The 23,707-nt window shown below is 41.3% G+C and overlaps 1 protein-coding gene and 1 long non-coding RNA gene across 4 annotated transcripts in view; one reads left to right on the forward strand and one right to left on the reverse strand.

Moving 5' to 3' along the window:
* LOC114017382 (uncharacterized) overlaps positions 1–14,364 on the forward strand; it is a 229,114-nt gene extending 214,750 nt beyond the window's left edge. Inside the window, exons 6-9 of the long non-coding RNA XR_008735068.1 lie at positions 8,434–8,520; positions 9,452–10,796; positions 12,193–12,263; positions 14,286–14,364. This is a non-coding gene — a long non-coding RNA (uncharacterized LOC114017382). The remainder of the gene's footprint in view (positions 1–8,433; positions 8,521–9,451; positions 10,797–12,192; positions 12,264–14,285) is intronic.
* The window catches only part of CYLD (CYLD lysine 63 deubiquitinase), a 29,547-nt gene continuing 18,424 nt past the window's right edge, over positions 12,585–23,707 (reverse strand). For all 3 annotated transcript variants that reach the window (XM_055726367.1, XM_055726368.1, XM_055726369.1), the window contains 5 exons: positions 21,382–21,514; positions 20,640–20,748; positions 19,437–19,555; positions 18,562–18,778; positions 12,585–17,153 (listed from right to left, as the gene is read on the reverse strand). In XM_055726367.1, coding sequence (XP_055582342.1) covers positions 16,969–17,153; positions 18,562–18,778; positions 19,437–19,555; positions 20,640–20,748; positions 21,382–21,514 — 763 coding nt within the window. In that variant the 3' untranslated portion in view covers positions 12,585–16,968. The remainder of the gene's footprint in view (positions 17,154–18,561; positions 18,779–19,436; positions 19,556–20,639; positions 20,749–21,381; positions 21,515–23,707) is intronic.

Genomic DNA, 23,707 nt, shown 5'->3' on the forward strand with positions numbered 1-23,707 from the left:
TTGCATTATTCAGACTTTGTTATTGACATGATAAGTACTGCCATATGCCGTGCAAGCTGTGATATGCACCCTAGTGATCATAGGTATAACAAAAGATCCTAGGTATAACTGCTTGCTGTATATCAACGCAAATGCGACTTCAGGTGAAGAACTAAACACTATATATAAAGCCAGAAAAAAGAAAACTTCACAGCAGCAATGTTGCCTGTGTGTGGGCAGAGTGATAATACTTGCATTTTTCTGTGTAGAAAGACCAGGGATGTGAATTACCAGATACGGCTCCAGGAAAAGCTCAGTCTCGCAACTCAGCTCTTGAGAAAGGGCATCTGGGTGCTGCATGGGTGAAAAACCCACAAAATTATTATGTGTACTAGCAAAGAGAGATACTTTATGAAAAAAATGCTAGGTTTTCTTGCAGAAACAAGCAAGAAACTACTGGGAAAGAGATGGAGAACTACAGTGATTTTTAAAAGCAAATTCCCAAAATGTGAAACAGGAGTTTCTGCACAAATGAAAAATTTCCACAGAAATGTTGGGCCTATTTTATTTATTTACACAAGGCAAAGGAATGTCTGCTGATCCCAGTGAAGCAATGTGTAGGAGTTGCCCGAAAGACACTGGGCATGAAGAAAAATAACAGGACTGGGTTGCCTGGGACACCACTTTCCTTACAAATCTTTAAATTGTGTGCTAGTTGTGAAAGACACCCAAGCTCTTGGGAACTAGAATTAGAAAATGGAGATCTGGGCTGAATTTTTGGCTCTGCCTTTCACTCCTTGTGGACCTTGGGCAAGCCACATGTAGCAGTGGGTTCAGCTCTTTCTCCCATGCTTTGTTTCATCTCTTCAGACTGTACATTCCTGCGGCAGGGACCATCTCTCCATCTGTGTATAGCACAGAAAGTCCCCAATCCCATTAGGGTTTCTTAGACAAAATTAAAAGTTTTATAAAATCTTCCCCAATTCCTAAAGAGTTCCTGAGTTTTATTGCTCATTAAAAGTCTGAATGTGAGAAGCCGATGTATTTGATTTGTAATGAATGTAACCCTTCACTAAGATCACAGCTGTAATGTTACAGAATCAGTCATGTAAAGAATAGTCCCTGCAAGAAAACCTGCCTTCTCTTTTTTCTCTTTAACCTCAATAGAGCAGTTCTTTTGTTAATTACAGTTACTGCACACTGTGATATTGAAGTGCTCTGTTCTCAAACATATTCTTATTTATTTTAGTCCTTTTTTTCCCAGGTAATGAAATGTCAGAACCCTACTTTTTCTGGTTTTGTAGTATGTTGATCAAAGTGACCTTTGCTTTGCGGCAGACACAAATCAATATAGCGCTCTGCAGTATTTGACAGATAAAGGTGCAACATATAATAAATGGCAATCACTGACGAGGAGAGCAAGAAAATACCTGCCAACTTCAGTTCATACCGGCAATTTTCAGACAATGCCACATGTTATGTTCAAAGTAAAATTCATTCGTCCATCTAATAACAGAGATGGGGGATATTAAAGGACTCAGTTTTGTTAAAGAAATGTTTCATCTCACAGTAATAATTCAGAGTCCAGTCAGGGTCTACAGTGGTTGGTTGCAAGTAAAGTTATTACATTTTGAAGACAGGTTAGAAGAGCAATTTTCCTTGCCATAAAGGAAAGGGGGGAGGCGGGGGAGGCACGACACTTTTACCCAAGAAATGAAGTAGTAATTATATACACATATACGAACACAGTCTCTTACACTTTCTCACGTATACACAGACACACACACCAATTTTCTTAATATCCTAAAGCAGCTTTCCAGTTTAGTGTTGGTTTGATTTTCTCATAGTCTTCCAAACCTGCTGATAAGTTATATACAAATGTAACCAATCTCTACTTAAATGCTTAATTGCGAGTAGTGTCTGGCAGAGATTTGAAGTCGAGTGGCAGCTTCAGCCTACTGTAAATGAAGTCTCTCTCTGTTAGGGTAAATTTCTCTTTCTCTATGGCTTGTCTTATTCTCAGTAACACGAATGTTAGCTTAAGGTAAGAGTCTAGCCCAAATATAAGGCAAAGCTGGATTTTACCCACTGTGATGAGCCGCGCTCAACCATATCAGAAGCGGTGGCTGGGCAGCTGCTTCTCACAGCGTGTAGGCAGGCAGGGCAGCCCTCAAAACGGATGGACGGCAAAGCCTGAGGGAAGCTGAACTGTGTGAACCGAAACATTGCCCATCACGGGAGAGCAAATGTGGGACTGAGGCGTGCCCGTAGTCTCTGTCAGAGTACCCACAGAGATCAAGGTACCCTGCCCACGGGATGGAGTTCTGGGTGCTTCATACGAAGGGTCTAATCCTGCCAGATGATGTCTAGTTATGCTTCTTATTGATTTCCTAAGATATAAGTGTCATTCCATAGAATGATGAAAAAGACCTGCTGGCAGGACCTTTTAGTGAACATGCTCTGCTTTGTTTGGGCACCTAGAAAGCGGCTTTTCTTCTTCTCATAGGAGGCTATTTTTATACTATGACTGAAAGGCCTTTTTAGGTATATGTTGTTCATAATGTACGTAAGCTTATGAGCTGCATTTGAGTACTTCTTCTTTTCACAACTACTTTTTATGAAGCTGTTGATACGCTTCAGGCAAAAAAAAAAAGCCAATTCACAGCGTACCTGTGGATGTTAAGAGCCATTTGACGTGGGCCACTGAAGGCACATATCTGATTTATGAAGCCAACGCTTTGGTTCCAAATTGTCAGTGATGTACATGCGAGTGCAGTGCTAAACTGCTAGTGCATTGTACCTGCCGGGTGCAAAATCTAAGGTTGCATAGGCTATGTTAACTTCTGATTATGATTGTCAGGATGTGACCATTTATTAGTACAGTTCAGGGCCAATGGTCAAATTCAGTGTTGAAGCTTACGGCTGAACACGAAATACAAGAACCAGCTGATGTTCCGAACGCAGGATAGCCTCCAGTAAGAGGAAGATGCACCCATTGCAAACACAGTGCTCCTGCAGCATGCTGGTCAGAACGAGTTGTCTTGTATTGACATGCAAAATGGAAAGTCTAGTTCTAGAGAATGGGTAAAGCACCCCAAGAAAATCCTTTTGGACAGCTCCAGATTCTTTTTATTTCGTGAACTTTTCATCACTTATGCTATTCTTTTTAGAAAGAAATATTGTGTTACTCATACTCAGTCTTTTGTGATCTGTTCAACATTAGACAGCTCATGCTGCACATATACTACTATACAAATGAGAATTTATCTGTCTCTGGTTACTGCTGTGCCATTTTTATACTATTTTCTCACTCTTTCTTTATGAAAATTTAGTTTACCTTTGCTCTTTTTTTGACAAAATATTGAACAGAGAGCAGATGTTTTGTGTCATTTGTCTGCAATAATGCCAGACATTTTCCTAAGCTGCTGAATGCATGATTAACCTTAAACTGATCCTACTTCTGTGTATCATTTTTCCTGTGGCCTGTTGTATTAAACTGTACCCGTCATTACCTGTGAAATATAATGTAGCCTAGCTTATGTTAACCTGTTCTGAATTTCTCACACTCTCAAGCTTGTGCAAAACAATTCTTTCTCTGATCATTATACATGTCGCCACTCAATATATTTGCTGCAAACCAATCACTTAATAGTGGTCTGTAAGGAACTATTAATAGCTTCTGACCTCTCTAGCCTGGGAAGTGTTGTTATATAGTTCGGCAAAACTTTTTCCTTGTAATTTGAAATGCCCTGGTAAAGAAATGATTCCATACTAAGTTACCGCAGTCTGGCATGCTGTCGGGTAATTGGCAGTTATGCAAACACTATGTTCGTTTCCCCTAAAGTTGTATGTCGTTGTTCTGCTACTGTAGAGTGTGGATTTAGGGGAGGAGAGAGTCTCTAAACATCATAACCTTGCTGAGGGGATTGTCACCCCAACTGGCAAATGCTCAACTGTGAGCAACAGATTTATTACCTGACATAATTAATGGCTTAGATAGTGACATTTCCCATATTATAGACAATCATGAATTATGAGCCCAGCTGCTAGCCTTCTCATTCACTGAAATCGGTTGATAAATATGTTTATTCGAGGTCAGCTTGGCCTCATCCATTAGAAATATTGTTTTTCTAAACATTACATTGATTTAATTTAACTCTAATCAATTTAAAATGGTTCTGACAATTAACAAAACCTTCAAATATGACCTTAAAGTAATAGGATTCATTAGCTATGTTTAGGATTAAACTTATCCTAATAGGGCTATTTTTCTTCTGAGGGCATGTAGTAGGCCGACTGGTGGTCAGTCAAAATGAAATCAATTATTATAAATTATACAGTTTGGGTTGATTATGTCGTGCCTACTAATTTGTATAAATAAGGACCTCAAACAATAGAAGCCATTTATTAATAACTATCTGTATCCCAACCTGGATCACACTTTATGTTACAGCTGCAGGATCATCTGTTACCCATGAAGTATTATATTCTCTACTGCTAGGCATATATGCTAATTAAACCCATAATTAATTGTAACAGTTATAGTTAAAGTCAAAATGCTGACAGCCTTTTTGGCCTATTATTCATGGTAATCAACTGATTCAAAAGGCAACGTAATCAACAATTCCTGCACTAGCCAGGGGATCATAATACAACGGCAGCACCAGTGACAGCTGGCACCCACAGGTCTTTGGATACAATAGGAAATATAAACCTCCAGAACTGAAATGCTTCAGTACGAACAGCGCCTATTGTTTTTCTGAGACAAAATACAAACGTAAGTCGTATTTAAGAACTGAATCCCTAATGCAATGGTTAACAGAAAGACACGAGACCCACGCTCCGGAGAGCCCGCCCTGCCTCCCTGGGGCAGCAGCAGCACTACTGAGGGTTTGGTACCATCATTTAGCGTCTCCTGGTTCTAACCCCTCACCAATCCCTTCTCCACGCACAGCGGGGCTGCCTCAGATTAGGGACAAGAATTCTGGAGAGTGTCTTTGAATACCAAGAACAGATTTTATTTGCTCCATTCTCATTGAGCATGTGTCAGCTGAACGGCGGACAGTGCCCAAAAGGCATGTGCCCTCTCTGGGTATGTTATCTGCCGAAGGAGGGGAATGTTGGACTGTGCAGGGGACCTCACGTTTCCTACATACAGCTGGCTGTATATCAGCCTTTGAAGTTGTGGGAAATTCCTTTTATTTTGTTCCCAGGCACAGTGATGGATTCCATACCCACAGCAGCCCTGAGAGGACAGGGTAGAGAGAGGAAGGAGAAGGGGAAAATCTGACCGTTGTCAGCAGAAATCCAGCAATACTCTTCCAAGGCTTGCTCCAAAACAAGTGTGCCTTGTGGGCACAAATCAGGATGTTTCCAGAGTGTCCTGAGCTCTTCAGCAGGCCACCAACAGTGGAAGAGTGAACAAAGGCAAAATTAGCGGCCGCTTTTAGCAATCGCACCTTGCAGCCCAGATGAGGGGCAAGGCCAGATGAGCCACCCAAACCTGTCGCATCCGCTGGGTAAATGTCTCTACAGGGGTCTCTGCTCACTTTTCTTCTCAGTTGAAAGACGACCGAGTTATCCATCGTTGCATGTGGCCGCAGATCACCGTCCCTTTCTGAGTCGTTCCTTCTGCGGTCAGGCACGCTCACGGCTCATAGCACCACTAAGCCAGCAAGTTTATACATAACGCGGTTTCAGATGTGCTGCTGCTTAAACAAGGTTAGCCATAGTTTCATTACCAAGATTTACACTGTCAGTTACAGAGATGCCCATCCAATCCTATAACACAGAAATTTATGGGCATCACAGAGAAATTTTTATTGTTAGAGCTCATATATAATGTGTGCCCTTAGTGACACATTTTTAAATAAAATATATTGTACTAGTGATTTCTAATGCTTAAAATAAAATGAAATAATAATCAACTTTTAGCTGCAGTTTCCCCCTGGTTATTGAGCTGAACTTAATGACTGGCTGAAAAGTATTTGTCAACACAACAGCTGGAGAGCAACACTTTCTTGTAGCTTTATGTCACAGCATATGCCAGCCACTCAGAACATGTGATAATTCAACTGGAGCTGGTACTACAATAGCAGATGGGTTGAAGCATTGTTATTCTCACTCTAGCTCCCAGCCCTTGAGGGATCACTAAATAAAATCAAAGCAGATGGACCATTACAAGCTCATTTGTGTTCACTACAAGCACCTCAACCTCCAGTTGTGATATACTGCACCTTTGTATAAAATGACATGTATGGTAACATGGCCTAATGAAAATAGCATCAGACTTGGCAAGTGAGGAATGAGGCTGGGAAATATGCACAGATCTATTTATCACTGAGTTCTTACCTTGCAGAAAGGGTTTATTCCCACCCCCCACCCCAATGTTTATCTTGTATTTCTCTCTGTTTATCATTTAATTTCCCCACACTTGTTGTAAGAACTAAAAGAGGTGGCTCTTGGTTCTGGCTGTAGAAGGTCTAGCAGGCTTCCCGGCCTCTGCAAAGACAGGATGAACGCTGCTAACCACAGTGTGAACTCCTGTCGTTCACTCATTTCTACACCCTCTTTATAAATATGTTAATCCAGGTGTCCCACAAGTGGCAAGGCTTTGACCACCTGCTGATACCGGTATCTGTTGGGATCAGGACTTCTGTGTATGTTTCTCAGCCTGCTTCTAGGATGAGGTCTTCCACAACTCTGCCGTTTCGAGCTCATGGGGGACTGGACTTAGTGCATGAAATCAATTGCCGCACTAAACTCCAAATTTTTGTCTGTGAGGTCAATCAGCATCCCTGACCGAGCTGTGGGTGTCCCAGGGCATGGGAGGTAATTGCTTCCAAAGGATGAAAGAGATGAAAACTGTCAGTTGTCTGGGGGGGATCCTTTGGGGCCTGCTGGCAAAGCTTGTGCTTGTGCCGAAAAACTCTTCATGACATCCTCAGCAGCCCAACGTGAAGCTGGAGGCACATCTAATGCCTGCCTAGAAATGCATTTAATGTCTTCTGAACACCTTGTATAGCAATCCACTGACAGTGTCACCTGAAGACTTTTGTCCTATGGTCCCCACCCTGGCCGTTGTGCTCCAGGGAGCAAGGGCAAGATGAAGTATGGCAGGCAAGCTCTTACTTCGTTTTATGACCACTTTTCCCTGTCCACAACCACATGGGCAGTTAATGGCAATTCCCAAACTGAATTCTTCTCAAATAAGAGCTTGTTATATCTACATGTTTTGGGGGTTTTGGGGCCTTCTTTCTGTCTGATTTTAAACAGCTTCTGCACACTACTGGGGAGACAGGTGCATTCAGTGCTAAATAACGTATACTGTGAACTTCTTAAAAGCTTTGGGATTTCTTTTTTTTCCTGTCTAAACAGGAAAAGTGGGAGTAGTCAGTTAGTAAAGTGTTGGGGGAGAGTTGGATGCTTTTGGTTTTATCTGCATGAAAGATCCTTATAAGCCTGTGTATCTGAGCAGAAGCCCTATAGGTAACTGACTGCCGTACGTCCCCCTCGTGCCAGCTGCTGCTGGGTTTTAGAGACCCAGGTGTAGCATGGAAGGCCGAAGAAACTGCTGCATTAGGGTTGGTAGATAAATACAGCTGAACTTCTGTGACTGCAATATGCGAGTTGAAAAAAACACGTCCAGCTTCCTCTGTGAAACAGCCTCCTGCTGAGTGTTTGAGCTGTATAAAAACTATGAACAGCTCAGCTAATATTTCTCACATTTGCCAGAAGCTGCAGGGTGCCTGACAGTCTCAAGGACAGTGCTTCCAGGTAGCATACTGCATGCAGTTCCTGGCCACGCTCGTGGCTGGCTTGTTTGTTCTTCCTGAGCACTTTGTTAAAAATGTAGCAACTCCTCCTCAGCTGTGAATCAGCGTAACTCCATCAGAAGCATGTGCAGGTCAGGTCAGACGTCAGCACTGTCTTATCAGGTGGCCAGCTTTCCTATCAGCCAAACTAATTTGCTAAGATAATTCTGTTTCCTGCCATCTATTACAATAAATCAACCACTGTAGCTTCATTGAAGTTTGCTAACTAATGAGCTGCCCTTGAAATTCTCAAACTCTATGCAGGGGAGGGAGAAAACCCTTATTCTTCTAAGTATAAGAAAATTTTAGATAAACAACTTGATGTTCTGGGCAATGCTGTATCTTCTCAGCCCCGTGTTAATGGATCATTTTTGCCAGTCAGCTCAGACTGGGGCAAAACCAGCAAATGCATCAATCATTCCTTTAAAAACAAATTTTCTGAATAATGTGATCTCAGGTGGTGGAGCATACGTGTGGGTAAATGCAAACATGGAGAGGTGAGATGGAGAAAGAGAGTGCACACGCACTTTCAGAAAAAAGTGGGAGTAAAATTACAAGGCATTCACTGTTGTGGCTATTGAAGAAAGAAATAAGAATGTTCCTATGAAATGGTAACTCTCTGGCACTTAATTTTGAATAGGAAAACAATATTGAAGATAGATGGAAACTGAAGAAACGTGAACCAGGAGCATGCCTACTATAGCAGGAACAACTCTGGGGCAAAAAGGTTTTAAGATCATTCTGCTTTTTCCTTATGCCAATATCAAACTACTGAGAGCAGTAGTGATGTTATAATTTACAGCCATATTCAACGTTAGAAGATATACCTGCTTGTATTGTTTGGTTCAGGTTTGATATTTAATAATGCTGAATTCTGTTTTTTCTTTTTTTCCTGTTTTTCAGAAAGGGACTTCAGTTCCTCATGGAATTTCAGCATTTTCTTTTGGGTTATGCTGTAGATCAAAACTGGCTTTATAACTGCTCTGCTCGGATAAAACTCAGCCATGCTGTACCAGTTAGGTTACTGAAGGGAGCCAACGCCTCAGCAACACAGTTGGGTTCATTCAGACAGTCATCTGGCAGAAGGATGTTTAAAAATAATTGCATAACCCCTCCCCGTCTTTAAATATTCAGAGGAAAAGTCACAGAAGAACCGATAATGTGACAATAATACTGAGGCTGAAGAACAGTATTATAAGTGTGAACTCATATATCCCTTGGTTTCATTTACATGTTTAGCAGCTGCTTGTTTCTCGACCATAGAAAGATCATTACCTGACTTGTAAGAAGAGAAGGGATGTCTGTTCACCTTTGGGCAACTAGCTCTGCATTTATTAATAGTTGTTGCCCATCTCATTATACATTTAATTGCTGCATTATAATTTATTTATTCATTGATTTATTGTAATAGATGAGTAGAAACAAAATTACCTTTGCAAATTGCTTTGATAGGTGGGAAATTTGCATGGTTAAGAAAAAAGCCAAACAACATGCAGTGTGGAATGCGAGATGCTACCTAGTGAATAGCATCTTGACACACGAGCGCTAGCATATACAGACTGGTCTCATTAGAAAGTGAAGGAGAATCCAGCCAATTTATAGACTGTTTAAAAAGAAATTACAATGCAACTTATATGCAATTACCCTTGCATTCCCAGATGTCTCTTCAGGGAACAGGGAATCAGCTGAAAATGAAGGATAAATAGGATGGGAAGAGAAGATGCCGCAAAATTTAGAAGCCTGAAGGTAGGAAGTTTGCAAAGCGTTTGGTTGAGCTGGGTTTGCCTTTCTGTTAGGGTGGGTGTCAGCCTGCCAGAGCCATGTTTCTGTAGCTGCCTGCAGGCTGTCACCACCTTGCAGGCAGAGCCCCGTCCAGGGGTGCTGCCTGGTGCAGTGGGGACAGGGACATTTCCCAGAGTGGGAACACTCGGTGTGCGCCGCACAGACTGGCAAAACCCCAAAGAAGTACGGCTGTACTCCACCCCTACCACCCCCAATGCCCCCAGGGACTTAGTTACCTAAACCAGGGCTTAAGTAGGCACTGGGAGGAGTGGAAAAGAACCAAACCACCTTATTTGCTACCGACCTCCCAAAAATGTGTAGCTACCATGTGACAGCATAAGATGGCTCCATTGGAGCTGCAGGCTGCCTCCAGAGAGGCAGGCAGGTGGTGCCCAGCTTGGGGGGGGCATAATGAAACACTAGCATGTTCTGGGCTCGGGGTGCGACACTGCGTGCCACCACCCCTGTGAGCAGAGCCCAGAAGTGGGGCGTGGGCAGGAGGTCCAGCCCCACCAGCTCCCCATCCCACCCCAGCATCAGTAAGGCTGTAGCTCACCCACTGCTGCAGCATCAGCCTGGGGGCGGGGAGGGGGAGATCCGTGGCTTAACAGTTGTCGGATCAGAGGGCATCGGCATTAACACACAAATGGTGCCGTGCATATACAGAGGCAGGAAACATGCACACAGCATTATTTCAGTTATCAATGCGTATAAAGAATAGTAAGACCTAGAAAAGCTCCAGCTTTTTCTTCATTTAAATTAATCAATAGATTTAAATTATAAAATTGATTAATAAATAACAATATCCACTATCAAATTTCTGTATACGCAAAAACTTGACCATTAGGGCTATGACATGGGATGGGGTTTTTTTGTGAGCTGGGTTTTGTTGGGATTTTTTCTACTTTCCTTTCTGTAAATGTTTTTAGTGCACTACTGAAACAGTTATAAAATGCATCAAATGTATTTGTCACCGCCCAGGAGGCTGGCTGTGGGCTGGGGGGGTGCCGGCCTGCACCCTCACCCATCGGGACGCAGGTAACGCAGCAGCTGGGTTGTGCTGTGACTCAATAATCACCCTTTTCTCTTTTGTTTTTTCCCTCCTGTCTCTATCGTTGCTTGCTTCACGTGGCAGCGCCATACCCCAGGCAGTACCTCCCCAGTGCATGGCACCGCAGCCATGGGCCCCCCACCCCGGCATTGCAGCGCTCCCCGGCAGAGGTGAGGGGAGCGGGGGCCGGGCAGGGGGCTGCATGGCCACCTGCAGCTCTGCAGGGCTGTGGGGCCCTGAGCGCACTGCCGTAACATCAGCCTGAAGAGCAAACCGATGGCAGGAACCATGAGGTGCTCGCTAACCCAGGCGTCGGTGCTGCTGCAGCTGAGCACGTGTCCCCTGGCACCCTGGCATCCCTCTGGCCCCAGAACGGCTCCATACCTACCCCTGCTCCCGGGGGAACCGTTCCTGAGCGGGCCAGGAGCACGTCTCGGAGGAAGAGCCTAAAGACAGAAGGCAGGGCTAACGGCGGCGGCAGCCGCCCCGCCGGGCCCGCAGCATGGCTGCACCCGCTCCTTGTGAAGTGGGTGAAGTCGGTGACTCAGACGGGCCTTTTCTCTGTGATGGTTGGTTCTGTGGGAAAGCTTTTGGTTTGAAATATTACTGTTGCATTCCAGTTGGTTACAGTTTTCGTTAGTTTCCACTAAGCTCTACAGATGCCCCAAGATCCCCCAAGTACTTCACATCTCCGAGCAGCAGCCTCTACGGCCACTCAAACAGGGGTTTCATTTGGCTCCAAGTTTGGCTGCCAGTTTCCCCTCCCAGCACCTTGTGGTGCGCTGCTGGCCCAAGCCCACAGGCGGTTTGGTGCCACCTTGCCCTGGCCCAGGCGGCACGGGGAGATGCCAGCGCAGCCCCCGGGTCCCCCGGGCGGGCAGTGGGGACGCTCACTCCGCTCCCTGCGCTTGAACCGCCTGCGGGCTCGGCTCTCGGGGCGTTACGCACGCTGCCAATCCTGAGCTAAAGACCTGAGATTTGGTGTGTTTGAAGTTTATAAACCTGTGAAAGTTTTACCTGTACCTAATGACGTTAGCCCCAAAGTCGGTTTCAGAGCAGGACCACGGAGCCGGGATTACAACAGCTGCACCGGCGCGGATGGATATCCGTCTCCATTGTTCCGGGCCGCGGGCTCGAGCACTGCCCTCTGGTGGCCGATCCCTGGCGGCACAGCGGGGCTCCGGGCGGCACCGCTCCCCACGGCCACCGAGCTGAGGTGAGCGTTCCCCAGACATTCCCAGGGGGGCGGCTCAGCTTCACCCGTTAAACATCTTATTGCAAACGGAAAATACAGTTTCGAACAAACCAGCACTTCACACTGCAGAAGCAGGTAATGCATTTCTGAAAAATGTTTTTTTGCAAGTATTTTTACAAGCGTTTAAGTATTGGCAATAAGATGAAGATTTTTAAAATACTTAAATTGACAGCGTTCTGTTTACAGTCCCAGGTAGGACTCGTTCTTCATTATTATTATTACTATCAGGAAATAAAAAAAATAAATAAATGCAGAAATACGGGATAGACCTATTTTTCTAGATAGAAAATGCACGTAAACTTTGTGTGCAGGTCTTCTGAATGGCAGCTGTGGAGCAGGACTGAAGCTACAGCATGATCCCGGGAGGAGCTGATCATCAAGGGTCAGTAAGATAATGTACTAAGTATTTAAAAATAAATGTATTTTTTCCTCACAGGCAAACTAGCTAGCTACAGCAGCTTTTCGTTCGTTTTCCACTATAGTAGCAGGTACTAACTGGTTAAGACATAAGCGGTATACTTGGACCTGATTTGATACAGCGCATCAATTCCTAAGTTTCCTAGAAATGTTGAAATTGAGAGACTATAAGAAGTAAGTAGAAGGAAATCCTTCATTAAGTACAGAAAAGCTAGTTCAACACTGTGTTTGTCATTGTTTGTGACGTTCCCAAAACTCCAAGCCCCCAAAGAAATAAATAGAGCCATAAGAATAATATTTTTAATCGATACAGAAAGAGCACATGGTACATTCCTCTCCAGCAGCAGCTAATTCCGCTCTACCATTGGGGGAAAAATAAAGTTAAGGCTAGTTGAGGGCAACCTGATACAATGGTTTGTCTCTAATGCATTCTTGGAGACAGCCTTTGTAAGTTTAAGAGACTATCTGTGCAGAAAACATGGGATGTTTATTTAGCAAAACATCAACAACAGAGAAAAACATGCCTCATTACAGTGGTAAAAATACACAAAGCTTTCAAGCTGCTTTTTACACCAACTCAGTTCTGAAACCATAAAATTCCAGTTTGCAGCATGTTGTGCCTCAGTATTGTATTAAACAGGCTATCGCTAGGGACTGCGGTGACCGAGTTAATCTATGCAGTGGAGTATAAAGTGCACGAGAAAAGTAAGTGCATTGAAATGAGCCATTTATGATTATGACTAATTCCTGTTACACATAGTACTTGACTAAAATGGAAATCTGACAGGCTGTTTAGTACAACACAGTACTACGTTTCCAAAAGCACAGAATCAGTATCACAGATATTAGAAAGACTTTTACTTAACATACTTTTGTGGGTTGGTTTTTTTTTCCCCTCCAATTACCTCCCACACCAGAACACAAGCATTCTGACATAGCTTTCTGTGAGTTTGGGGGCGATTTGTTTGGGTTTGTTTTAGTAATGTGTAAGGCATCACCTTTAATAGCTTTTCTCTTTACCCTCTATGTTAAAAATAAGCATTTAGGGACACAGTGATTTGTTTTCTATTGATTTGAACCTCTATTTCTGAAAATTAGTAGGGGTGCAGTTTTGCTCCCCGATTATGAAACTTTATGTATTATGAAACTTTACATTTTTACAGGCTGTCAAGAACTGTATTTTCTATGTGTGTTCCTACTTACAGGTTAAGGCCATTGTTAGCAATACTTATGAGCCAAACCATAAAGCAATGATCTAAGTGCTATTAATTTATGGGCATATTCACCATATAAAAAAAAAAAAAAGGATCTGATGCGGAGGTTCTCAAATGCATTAAACACATAAAAATTGGGTGCTTAGTCACTGGAATCTTTGGACATTATTTAACAGCACTAGATCCTTTAAAACACAGGCTGTTTCTTCAAAATAGCTTATTCAATTCCCCAAAACAGATGCCAAAGGCTAAAAACAGTTTCTTACCCTTGTATATAAGTTATTTTACAAGTTTCCTTTCACAGTGAAATCGCTTTTCTGTCTGTATACGCCTTTCTGAGAAAGGAAATAAAAATGTGGGTTAGTTTCCATAACATTTCATTTACATTGCCGGATCATCTCCAATCCAATGCAGTACACCATAAAGCATAGAAGACATCTCTGCTGTCTTAACTGATAAGCAACAAATCAAGTATTCATATACTGTTTGCAAAACTACTTACTGTTTTGTAATAATATAAAGTAGTACAAAACGCAGGCTGTAAGGTACTGCCGGCATTTCAAAACACAGTATTTGTCACCAAGAAGCGTGCACAATAATGCATTGAAATTCCCTTTTTTTTTTTTTTTCTCTTTTCTGTACATTCGCTACGTGCAGCACAGTAAGCATTCCCACAACTTGTTTTCCATTTCCAGTCGAAGGCCAGAAGACTGGAGGCAAGAAGCCAAGCAGTTAATTTACATCCATCTATTTTAATTCGCTTCTGCTAACAGAATATGCATCCTGAAAAAATGGGGTTCTTGGATATTTGCAGTTGTAAAAAAAGAGTGAACATTTTGCTACAGGATTATTCACCTAGAAAACTTTGATACAGTTGCCAAGTCCAAGTCTCCCCTCTGGCTTGTAGCAGTTCCAAGGCTGTTCTCAAGAGTTCCGGCAGGAAGAGGTAAGGTAACTCTACCTTTAGGTAGTATGTAATATATGGGGGGGGGCAGAAATGACAAGTGGAAGACATATGAAAGTTAATGCACCGGGAAAACCAGAAAGTAAATCTAGGATAGAGAAAAAAAAGAATCCAGACATTCAGATCGGTCTCATTGGTACACAGGTTTGTGCTTGTTCATTTTGTAAAGCCTTTTGTTTGCTCCTTGTTCAGAAGGGGGCCCGCCTGCAACGACTTCCCGGTTGCCAGTGACGGTGGGGCTAGGCGAATGGAGGGATCAGACTCGGCTTGGCGAATGAAGGTGTCGGACTTGGTAGAGAACAAGGTAAGAGTCCATTGCAGTATTATTGCGGGGGTTTTTTTGTTTGGTTTTTTTTTTTGGCATGCCCCCTCTTGCCTCTGCTTTGCAAACTGCTCTCTAAAAATATCACTTGAGGTACCTGGAGGCCGCAACCAGACTTCCTCTTCAATATGCAGCCAAGGGTAGGTTACCGTACCTTCTCCTCAGATCATGTAAGTGTTTTCTCATTTTAATAAATACAAGCTGCCTATCCAAGACCTATAACTGGTCTTTTCACCTTACATTGCCTATGAGAAGCTTCTGTGGCATCTTTGTTGACGTATCTAAGCAGCTGTTGTCTCAGAGCAGGACAGTATGTAGCCATGGAAGAGCCAATGGACAAGAACCAACCTGGTGAGAGATGGGTTATAGAATTCATCACCTCAGGCCTTGCTGAAATTTTTCAGGAGAGAAAGTGTTCAAGAGCTCAGAGTGGTACTGACACCAAAGAAACAAAGGGGTTTTTTTCCAAGAGCATTTCAAGAGTTTTGCCAAGGCGCACAGACTAGATAAATAAGGCAAGGGAACATGGAAGGCAGGAGACTAACAGAGGCAGAAGCAACAGTGTCACTTCTAGTAACTTCCTTGCTCTTGAGAGCGAGAAGCTAGCGCACGCTTCAGGCAGTGGCTAACGGAACAGTCAACTCCCGCCGCAGCCCTTGCTTTAGCCACTAGACAGATCAGTCCTTCAAGCTCTCTAGTACTGTTCTGTGGTCGAGTGTGTCCCACAGAAAGATTTTAGGTTTTCCAAGAACAAACTAACTACATTTTCTACAATAGGGGATCAGGCTGCATTGTCTTTAGAACGGTGACTTTTTCAAAGTGGCTTTTCCTCTGTTATATTTTGTGACTACTCCTTCTATAACTTGATCCCAAAAGGGAAGTTTCCCCTATAAAACATCTTAGAGTTGAAAATGTACAGCTCATATATATGCAATTTGTACAAACAGATTTTACTGTATATATATAGTTGCATGTTTGCTAGTCAGTGTAGACAGAAATAGCTAAAAAGCAACTAGAACAACAGTATTTCATTGCAAACAGGAACCAACAGGCTTCCAAGTATAATATTTTACATCAACACAGGTTTTGCAGCTTTTCAAGTTAGTTTTCATTAGGTACTTGGTATACAGTAAAACTCTGAGCTACTCTTATTTATAGTTTCATCGTTCCAGGCAGAGATTTTTAATATTGATTAGTAATCCTGAAATAAATTAAAAAAAGTCAGATGCATAACATATGCCCAGGTAGTAGCTTAATGTACTGTAGAAAAGTCAGTTTTGTTTACCAAGAACCAGAATCCACTTCAGTAACATTCCCTGAGGCAATCCGCTATTTTATTGTTTTGTCCTCGAACCATTTGTATATAGTTGCTGTTCTGTTCCAGACTGCTTTGTTTCTTTAAAAATAGACACTGAGAAAAAGACATCTGTTAACATTCATTGCTAATTTTATATTTCAGCAATTATACTTCCCCTTAATAGTCTCTTCTCCTCCTCTTTTTCCTCTCCAAAAATTGCAAGTTAACAGATAGCAAATCTCTGTGCTTGATAATTCACAAGACAGGAATTCAGATCTTGAAATGAACGTTAATTTTTGAAGATGTAAATGTGTGAATGGAAAAGAATGTAGTAGACAGAACAGAATCAATAGGCAATGAACAGTCTAAAATTTATCTTACTGAAACTGAAGTTACTCTCTCTTGAATAGAGAGTACCTCTGTTGCTAATATCAAGAGTGGGGGAGAAGTGGTGGGGGTGGAGGGCAGAGAAACACAAGAGAATTATCCTTGGTCCACATGAATGCACTGAGCAGGAACACTTGTGTATCCTTATCTCCATGGGCTAAGGAGGTTTCTCCTGATGTAATTCCACCTTCAACATTTCAAAAAAGCCTGTGTATAATCAATGCACTTAAAGCTTTAAGTTTTAGTAACATCGCTTAGACTTTGTTTATAAAACAAACACACACAAGCACACTTCCTAGAGTGCAAAATGCTTAAATACTTCAGTTACAGAACTCCACATGTAGTTTTTGGAACAGTAATCCTTTTGCTCTCATAGTCAACTTTTTCCATTGCCAGCAACGGTTGCATTGAAACTAACCAAAAAACGCAGCAAATACAACAGTCGATAACTCTATGCTGTTTCTTCAGTTTTCCAGAGGACATCGTTCACTTGTATAAACTCATCGTTGGACTTTGATACATGCACATGTAAGCATCACAGAGTAGTCTTCGTGCACAACCTTGAATTTTTCTGGAATCCAGTGAGTGTAATTCTTCGAGAGACATCTTTAGATATTCACCAACTTCTGGACATGGGGTAACTTGTGGAATGTTAAAGCCGTTCTGACCTCCTTTTAACCATAAGGGAAGAGAGAGAAACAGATTAGGATAGCATCTACATTTATACATGTACTTTAACTATGACAGCATCAGCGGTTCTTGAAAAATGCCTTCCGAAAAAAACCTCACTGGTTTTGACTACTGCAGGGTAAACTTATATGGAAAGAATCACAATTGGTGTCAGAATATCTTACAGTGTTTACTAACACACACTCACCATGCCCCACAAAACCCCCACCAGAATAAGAACTTTGGATTTTTGTTTCCACAAATTCTATATGACTTGGGGAGAATGACCTGAATGAATTTGGTAGGAACATGACAACTGCTAACTGCAGCTGAATTAATAATCCATCAGTGTCTGTACCTGACGTGCAAGACTAAGGCAGAGTTTGCTCCTGGCCATTTTCCATGTGAAACACATGTGTTTCAAACAACACAAGTGTGAACATCCATGACACTTCCCCAGCAGACATTTTTAGCTTATAGCACTAGCTGAAGAAAAGCATTTGTGATATAAAAAACCTCTAAGATCAGCAAGAGGTACATCAGTGAGCATCTCGTGATCTACGTTCATACTACATAACAAAGTAGTTCTTTACAGACCTAAGTCATACACATTGCAAGCACACTAGAACCAGAAGGCAATCAAGCTTTCTTTTCTAAGACACAGATTTTAATCCTGTAGCAGTTTCATTTTCAACAGGAGGCAAGACTCTTCTCCCCCACCAAAGCCCCTGTAACAGAGGGGTTCAAGAATTCTTCATACAAAGAATTGTTACTTTAAGTCTGACACTTCATCTGTTACTGGTTTTCTCAGGCACCAGAACTGAACAGTCCTTATTTAAACACTATTTAATGCTGCAGTATCTAAGAGAACACTTGTTTTACTGACGTGTATTATTACAGGGTAACAGTTTTCCACTGATAACTAAAGAGATCCAAAGCAATGGCATAGATTTCGTAATATGTTGCTATTTCTCTTACTCTAAAGATGCCTACACTAAATCATTTAAGCAAAAGCAATCAAAATATTTGCATAGTCTGATAATTGTGTACATCCACTTAAATATGGACTGAAAGAACACACTCCTGCAGTTGATTATTTAAAATTAATTCTCTCTGCCAAACCTGCAAAGTATAGAAAAATGTATAAGAGGTCCCACTAGGAAAACTTCTGTAGTTACTTCTGTACCATTTACTTACTAAGGTATCCAGCTGAGGTGAAATTCTGCTTATGAGATCAGCGACTGCTATGAAATCAATGAACTGAGATCAGGCTGGGACAAGATTAGTGTCCCAGCATCAAGTACATCCACCAAGTTAAATGATATTAACATCCCCAAAGCATTAAGAAATAGGCAATGAAATTTTAAATAGTAATACACGTAAATACATAAGAATAAGTAAAAGATCTACCATCCCGATCTGCCATGCTGTCAAAGAAAAGCCAGGCCGAGTCATCCCTCCCATATTTAACAAAAGCTACATAGTGGCTTGTTTCTATGCAGAGAACAGCAAACAACTCCATCTTCTGGTATGGGATGCAGCCATGTCGCCAGTCCCAGTCTGGCAGATCTTTAGGTAGTGACAATGGATTGAATTTATGACTCTGTCTCTTGGGATGAAGATGAACCTACAATTGAAGCGATATTTCAGAAGAGAAAAAACACACTATAAGATTATTTGTTTCAGTGGCAGACAAAGCTAAAAAGAACATTACTGCTGAACTGAAGATTAATGGCATTAGAGAAGGAACTGCAATAATGGTAGCAGGCTAACCGGTTCTTCTATTTTTCCCCACCGGTGTAGTTCAATATTGCTCAGAAAATTCAAAATCTCAGGTTAGAAGGGAGGTCGGATTTAATGCAACAATTTCAACGCTCAGCCTTGAAAACAAGCCATGACTATGACAGCTTCACGCACGTTGCCAAACGGCTCTCAAAATTAAGTGGCTCTGTCTCATGAATTTATCAATTCAAACAAGGTATGTAAAATCAGGATTTCAAGCAGGTGACAGGAAACAGATTCCAAGCTGCCTACGATTACTACTTTTACACTGTATTCAGTCCTGGATTTGGCAGTTGCTGTGCTTTTAGTAAGAAACTATTGATGGATAGATTGCAGGGTCAAGCAGAGTTCCTGATTTGTCACCGAAGCCTACGCTGTACTTGGGTGCAGTTACACCACTGCTGGTAAGAAAGTCTCCCTACATGTTTATGCCCTTTTTTCAATTATGACAGTGCATACCATTTGGGTTAAACCCATGTACAATAACAAAGACAACAACTTACTTGTGTATTGCATGTTTTACAGAACTGTTTGATTTTCCCAGCAGAAATATCAGTATCTTCGTAACATTCTCTGCACTCATACATAGCAAGCCCTCCGCATATACGGCACTGCCTGGGAGCTGCATTTTTAAAGAAGGTATTAGTCTTCAACTTGGGGAGGCTTTTTTTTGTTTTTTGAGATGAGGTATATGGAAAGGAGGGAGGATTGCTACTTAAAATGGAGAAAAACACTACATTAAAAAAAGCTAAAACCAGATTGCCAATCAAATCAGAAACGTACCACTGTGTTTAACTTCTTCCCTTTGACATATTGTGGAATAACAGAAAAACATTTAGACTGGTAAGTTGCAAAACAGAGGATGATAAAAATTAAATTATATCAATTGCATGAACAAGTAAAACAGGCTTTTAAATCAAGTTAGTTCCACTCTCATCATATAGCTAGCTCAGCCCCTGTGTCTGTCAACACCAGGAAAAAAAAAGAAATAGCGTAAGCTGATCACCATGCAATGAATGCAAAGGCCATGACAGTTTCAGAGATGATTATTCTAATAGATTTTAGCAGTTTTATTAATTCTTAGCACAAATTTAAAACTGTGTCTTTCCCATAGGTAAGGCAATGAAAAAATCAGTCCACAAAAAAAGTTATGTATTCATAGCTGAAAAAAATGCACCATCACTACATGCCGCAGGTTTGCATACTCATCTCAGGTTCTCCCCTTCTAGTCTGATAAACTAGTGACAAAAAGATTAGAAAGCAGCAGCACAAACTGATGAAGATTAATGAAACATAGTCAACATCGTAAATACCTGTTAACCAACGTCAGGGCTACACTTAGCTTTTATGATTTCCTACCTGCCATAATCATGTTTTGCTGCTAATAACTCAATTTTAACACCATCTTGAAATAAGTTTAGCTGTACAATACTCAAGATTGAATAAATATAATGAAGTCACATTCTATTCATTCTTCTGAATTATAGCTTTTAATTGACATGGGGGGGGGGGGCATTCTAGCCACTAAACTTCCCTTTCTCCTTAGCCTAAGCATCTCACACTACCTTGTGAAATATTTAGGTTTTTTTTTAAAAAAAAAACAAAACAACAAAAAGCCACCAAAACTACCGTGATTACTTACTTTCACTGTGTTAGTCACTCTCAACAACTCTCTTTCATTACACAACACAATGTTATATACTTACTATCTTCAAGTAAGTCTGTTATATTTAATTCCAAGGATGGAAAAATTTTGTTGAACATTTTGAAGTCTTTTCCAAACCGAGGCATCTGGATAATCAGGCAAGAAGGTGCCTAGGTAAAATCCAGAATAGAATGTAATGAGCTTGAGATAGATAATTATATAAATTTAGAGACATACTTCTAATGCTATAAATGTATTCATGTTATTTAAACTTGCAACCCACTGACTTCAAAATTAAGACAGTAAGCAAAACAAAATCAAGCCTTTGAGAGAAACTACAGCTAAAAAAACCAAGAAAAAACAAACAGGGAAGTGGCATCTAAATCACTGACAAATGTTGTAAGTCCCAGTCATGCTCAAGTATGATATTAAATATACTGGACAACTCTCCCCCATCCTGAGGGAGGGAAGAAATAAAAGCATATGTTTCCTTTATAAAGCCTTTTACAAACAAAGATATCTCAAAATATTAGTCCTTAAGATAGTTTACTGGCAATAAGTAAGTTTTCTTTTAGTAATGTTTTTACTTAAATTACTTTGGCTTGTTCAGCCAAAGGATACATGTCATTAAGTCAACCTTAGAAGTATTTTTGTAACGTAGGCAACCTGTACCACTGACCTAGTACTCCCATTTCCAACATCTCCACATTTTGTTTTCACACCAAATCGTACTTTTGTCCCATTGCTGAATGGGCAAATACCTAGGTATCACTACTTCTAACAAAGCAACAGCTGTCACCAACCTCTGCGAACTTCAAGTTGCTGTTGATGAATGACCACTCCAGTAACTGCTGAATTGTTGGGACTCCAACTTTCTCATTTTTGTCCATAAAAATTTGATAGAAGTAACAGTCTTGTACTTTCTGACCTGCTGATCTAAAAAACAGATTTAAAAAAAACCAACGAAACATTCTGAAGCTCTAGTGTAATGATGATTGTCCTTCACTAGGAAAATAACCTCTACCAAAAAACAGTCTATATCACAGCCTCTCTGCATTGAAACAGATTGTGCTTTAAGAAACCAGCAACCACAAAGTGCATTTAGATGACGGGCAGTCAAGCATTATGTGTGGGCTGAATTTAGAAAAAAATATTTAAGAAGCAAAAGCAGCATAAGTTTTGCAGTATGTGTTAAAAACATGCCTATGCATTACTGAACTACCAACTGAGAAATACTCCCTAAGCAAATGCATCAAGAACTCCAACACACTGAAGCAGCTTTCATTGGAAAGCCAAGTAAGGGTTTCAGTATGATACTCCAGATAAGGAGTTAAAAAAATAAAATAGTAATGACTGGCTTTAATGAAACATTTCCTTTGAATCAGGGAGATGTTTAGACTGCTTCCTACAATGGAAATCTCACACAGGTGGCTAGTGTTGCTAGACCCGCTATATAGTTAACAGCAAACTCTCCAAAAGCATAACCCAGATTTAAGGGCTGTCCAGCTCTAATTTTTAAGAAGCCTTCCACACCTAGGCCAACATCGAAAGGCAGGCCAGTACAGTAGCTGCCAGTGCATGCCACAGCCAATGGTGTGGAAAAACATCCTCACTAAAAAAAAAAAAAGGGGGGGGGTGGGTGCAAATAAACCCCCATTAAACAAAACACATACACCACAAACCACCCCCCAAAAAAATCTGACCAACAAGAATCCTAAAACCATGACACAATTTTATATTGATAGGGAGAGGGTCAAAGGATTACGCTACCAATTTAAGGAAGTTTTGAGGTCAGACGTTTCAAAGCAAAAAGTCAAAATCAAGTACTGATGATTTCAGGTAATCTCTCAGATTTACGTTTATGTAACAGAACTATCTAGGAAGACAGCTTCAGATGAGTAATTCAGCCTACTCTGGAAGGACAGAAGAAAGGATACAGATGACTGCTCACATTGACAAAATAGATTTTGCTGTCGTAGAGAAACAGCATAGACTGGCCTCCAATAGCAAAAGAAAAAAGGCAGGAGCTCTTTCATCTGTGTCAAAGTTCCTGGGGTAAAATTCCTGGGAACTTTCATCAAACTAGCTATAAATCATAACCTCTTCCCATCCCAGCCAGCACTTAAAAAGCAACGTTGCTTTTTAGAATAAGTACTTGGGTGTTGAGAGGATTCTAAGAGTGTGATGCTCAAAGTTACTATTACTCATTTTAAGCCTTCTTTCTACGGGGAAGGGAGACTTCTGACTTACTCTTAAAAGCGTTTGGGTACATGCCACAAAACACACCACCTTTGGTGCTAAAAGCTGAACAGTGGAGCGTCACTTCTGTTCTCCTCTGTACAGCACCAACAGGACAAAAACCTTGAAGGCCAAGCTTTACAGACACGGGATTAAAGAAATAGGGAAGACAATGCGGAAACATAAAGGTAGAGTGAGAGGCATCTTCCCTTGCTTTTACTTTACTCCTTTCAGCTGTGATTCCTGCCACAGCAGCACACCTGTTAACTACCAAAAAACCAGAAATACATTCTCACACAAGATCTATTATTCTGATTATACTAATAAAAGCTGTTATTACAATTACAGTATTGTATCCCAGCTGTTTCACCAGAATACTACGTTAGCCACAGGGGTTTCTCAGCACGTTGTGTTTCATAGAATTGAAGAGCAGCAGTAACAATTGTAAGGATCTTGATGGCAAGCTACTCTTCAAACACTTTGCTGTAGAGACCCAATACATGCCTGGAAGTTACCAGTTGTTGTGGCTTAGTTTTCTGGGGGGGAGTTGGGTTTTGTTGTTGCTGTTGTTAGGTTAAAAAAAAACAAAAAAAACACCACAATGAATATAAAAAAAAAATCCCTAGAAGTAGACCTTTGTCTAGGCAGAAGCAGCAACACAGTTCCAAATTCATGACATGCCTTGGTCTCTCATCCCTTCAAACTTTTTCAAAATTGCCTTACAGAAGTACCACAGAAGATAGCCTCAGTATACTCAAATGGCATCTACAGCATGAATACTAATACAATTCCTGCAATTTGGAAAGCCTGAAAAACTATGGGAAATGCCGTGCAACACTGCTGCTGCCGCAGAATGCGGCCAGGAACCCGAGAGTATCAGGTGCCAGCCAG

This window comes from Falco cherrug, chromosome 14 (genome assembly GCF_023634085.1).
Source record: "Falco cherrug isolate bFalChe1 chromosome 14, bFalChe1.pri, whole genome shotgun sequence".
Classification (NCBI taxonomy): domain Eukaryota; kingdom Metazoa; phylum Chordata; class Aves; order Falconiformes; family Falconidae; genus Falco; species Falco cherrug.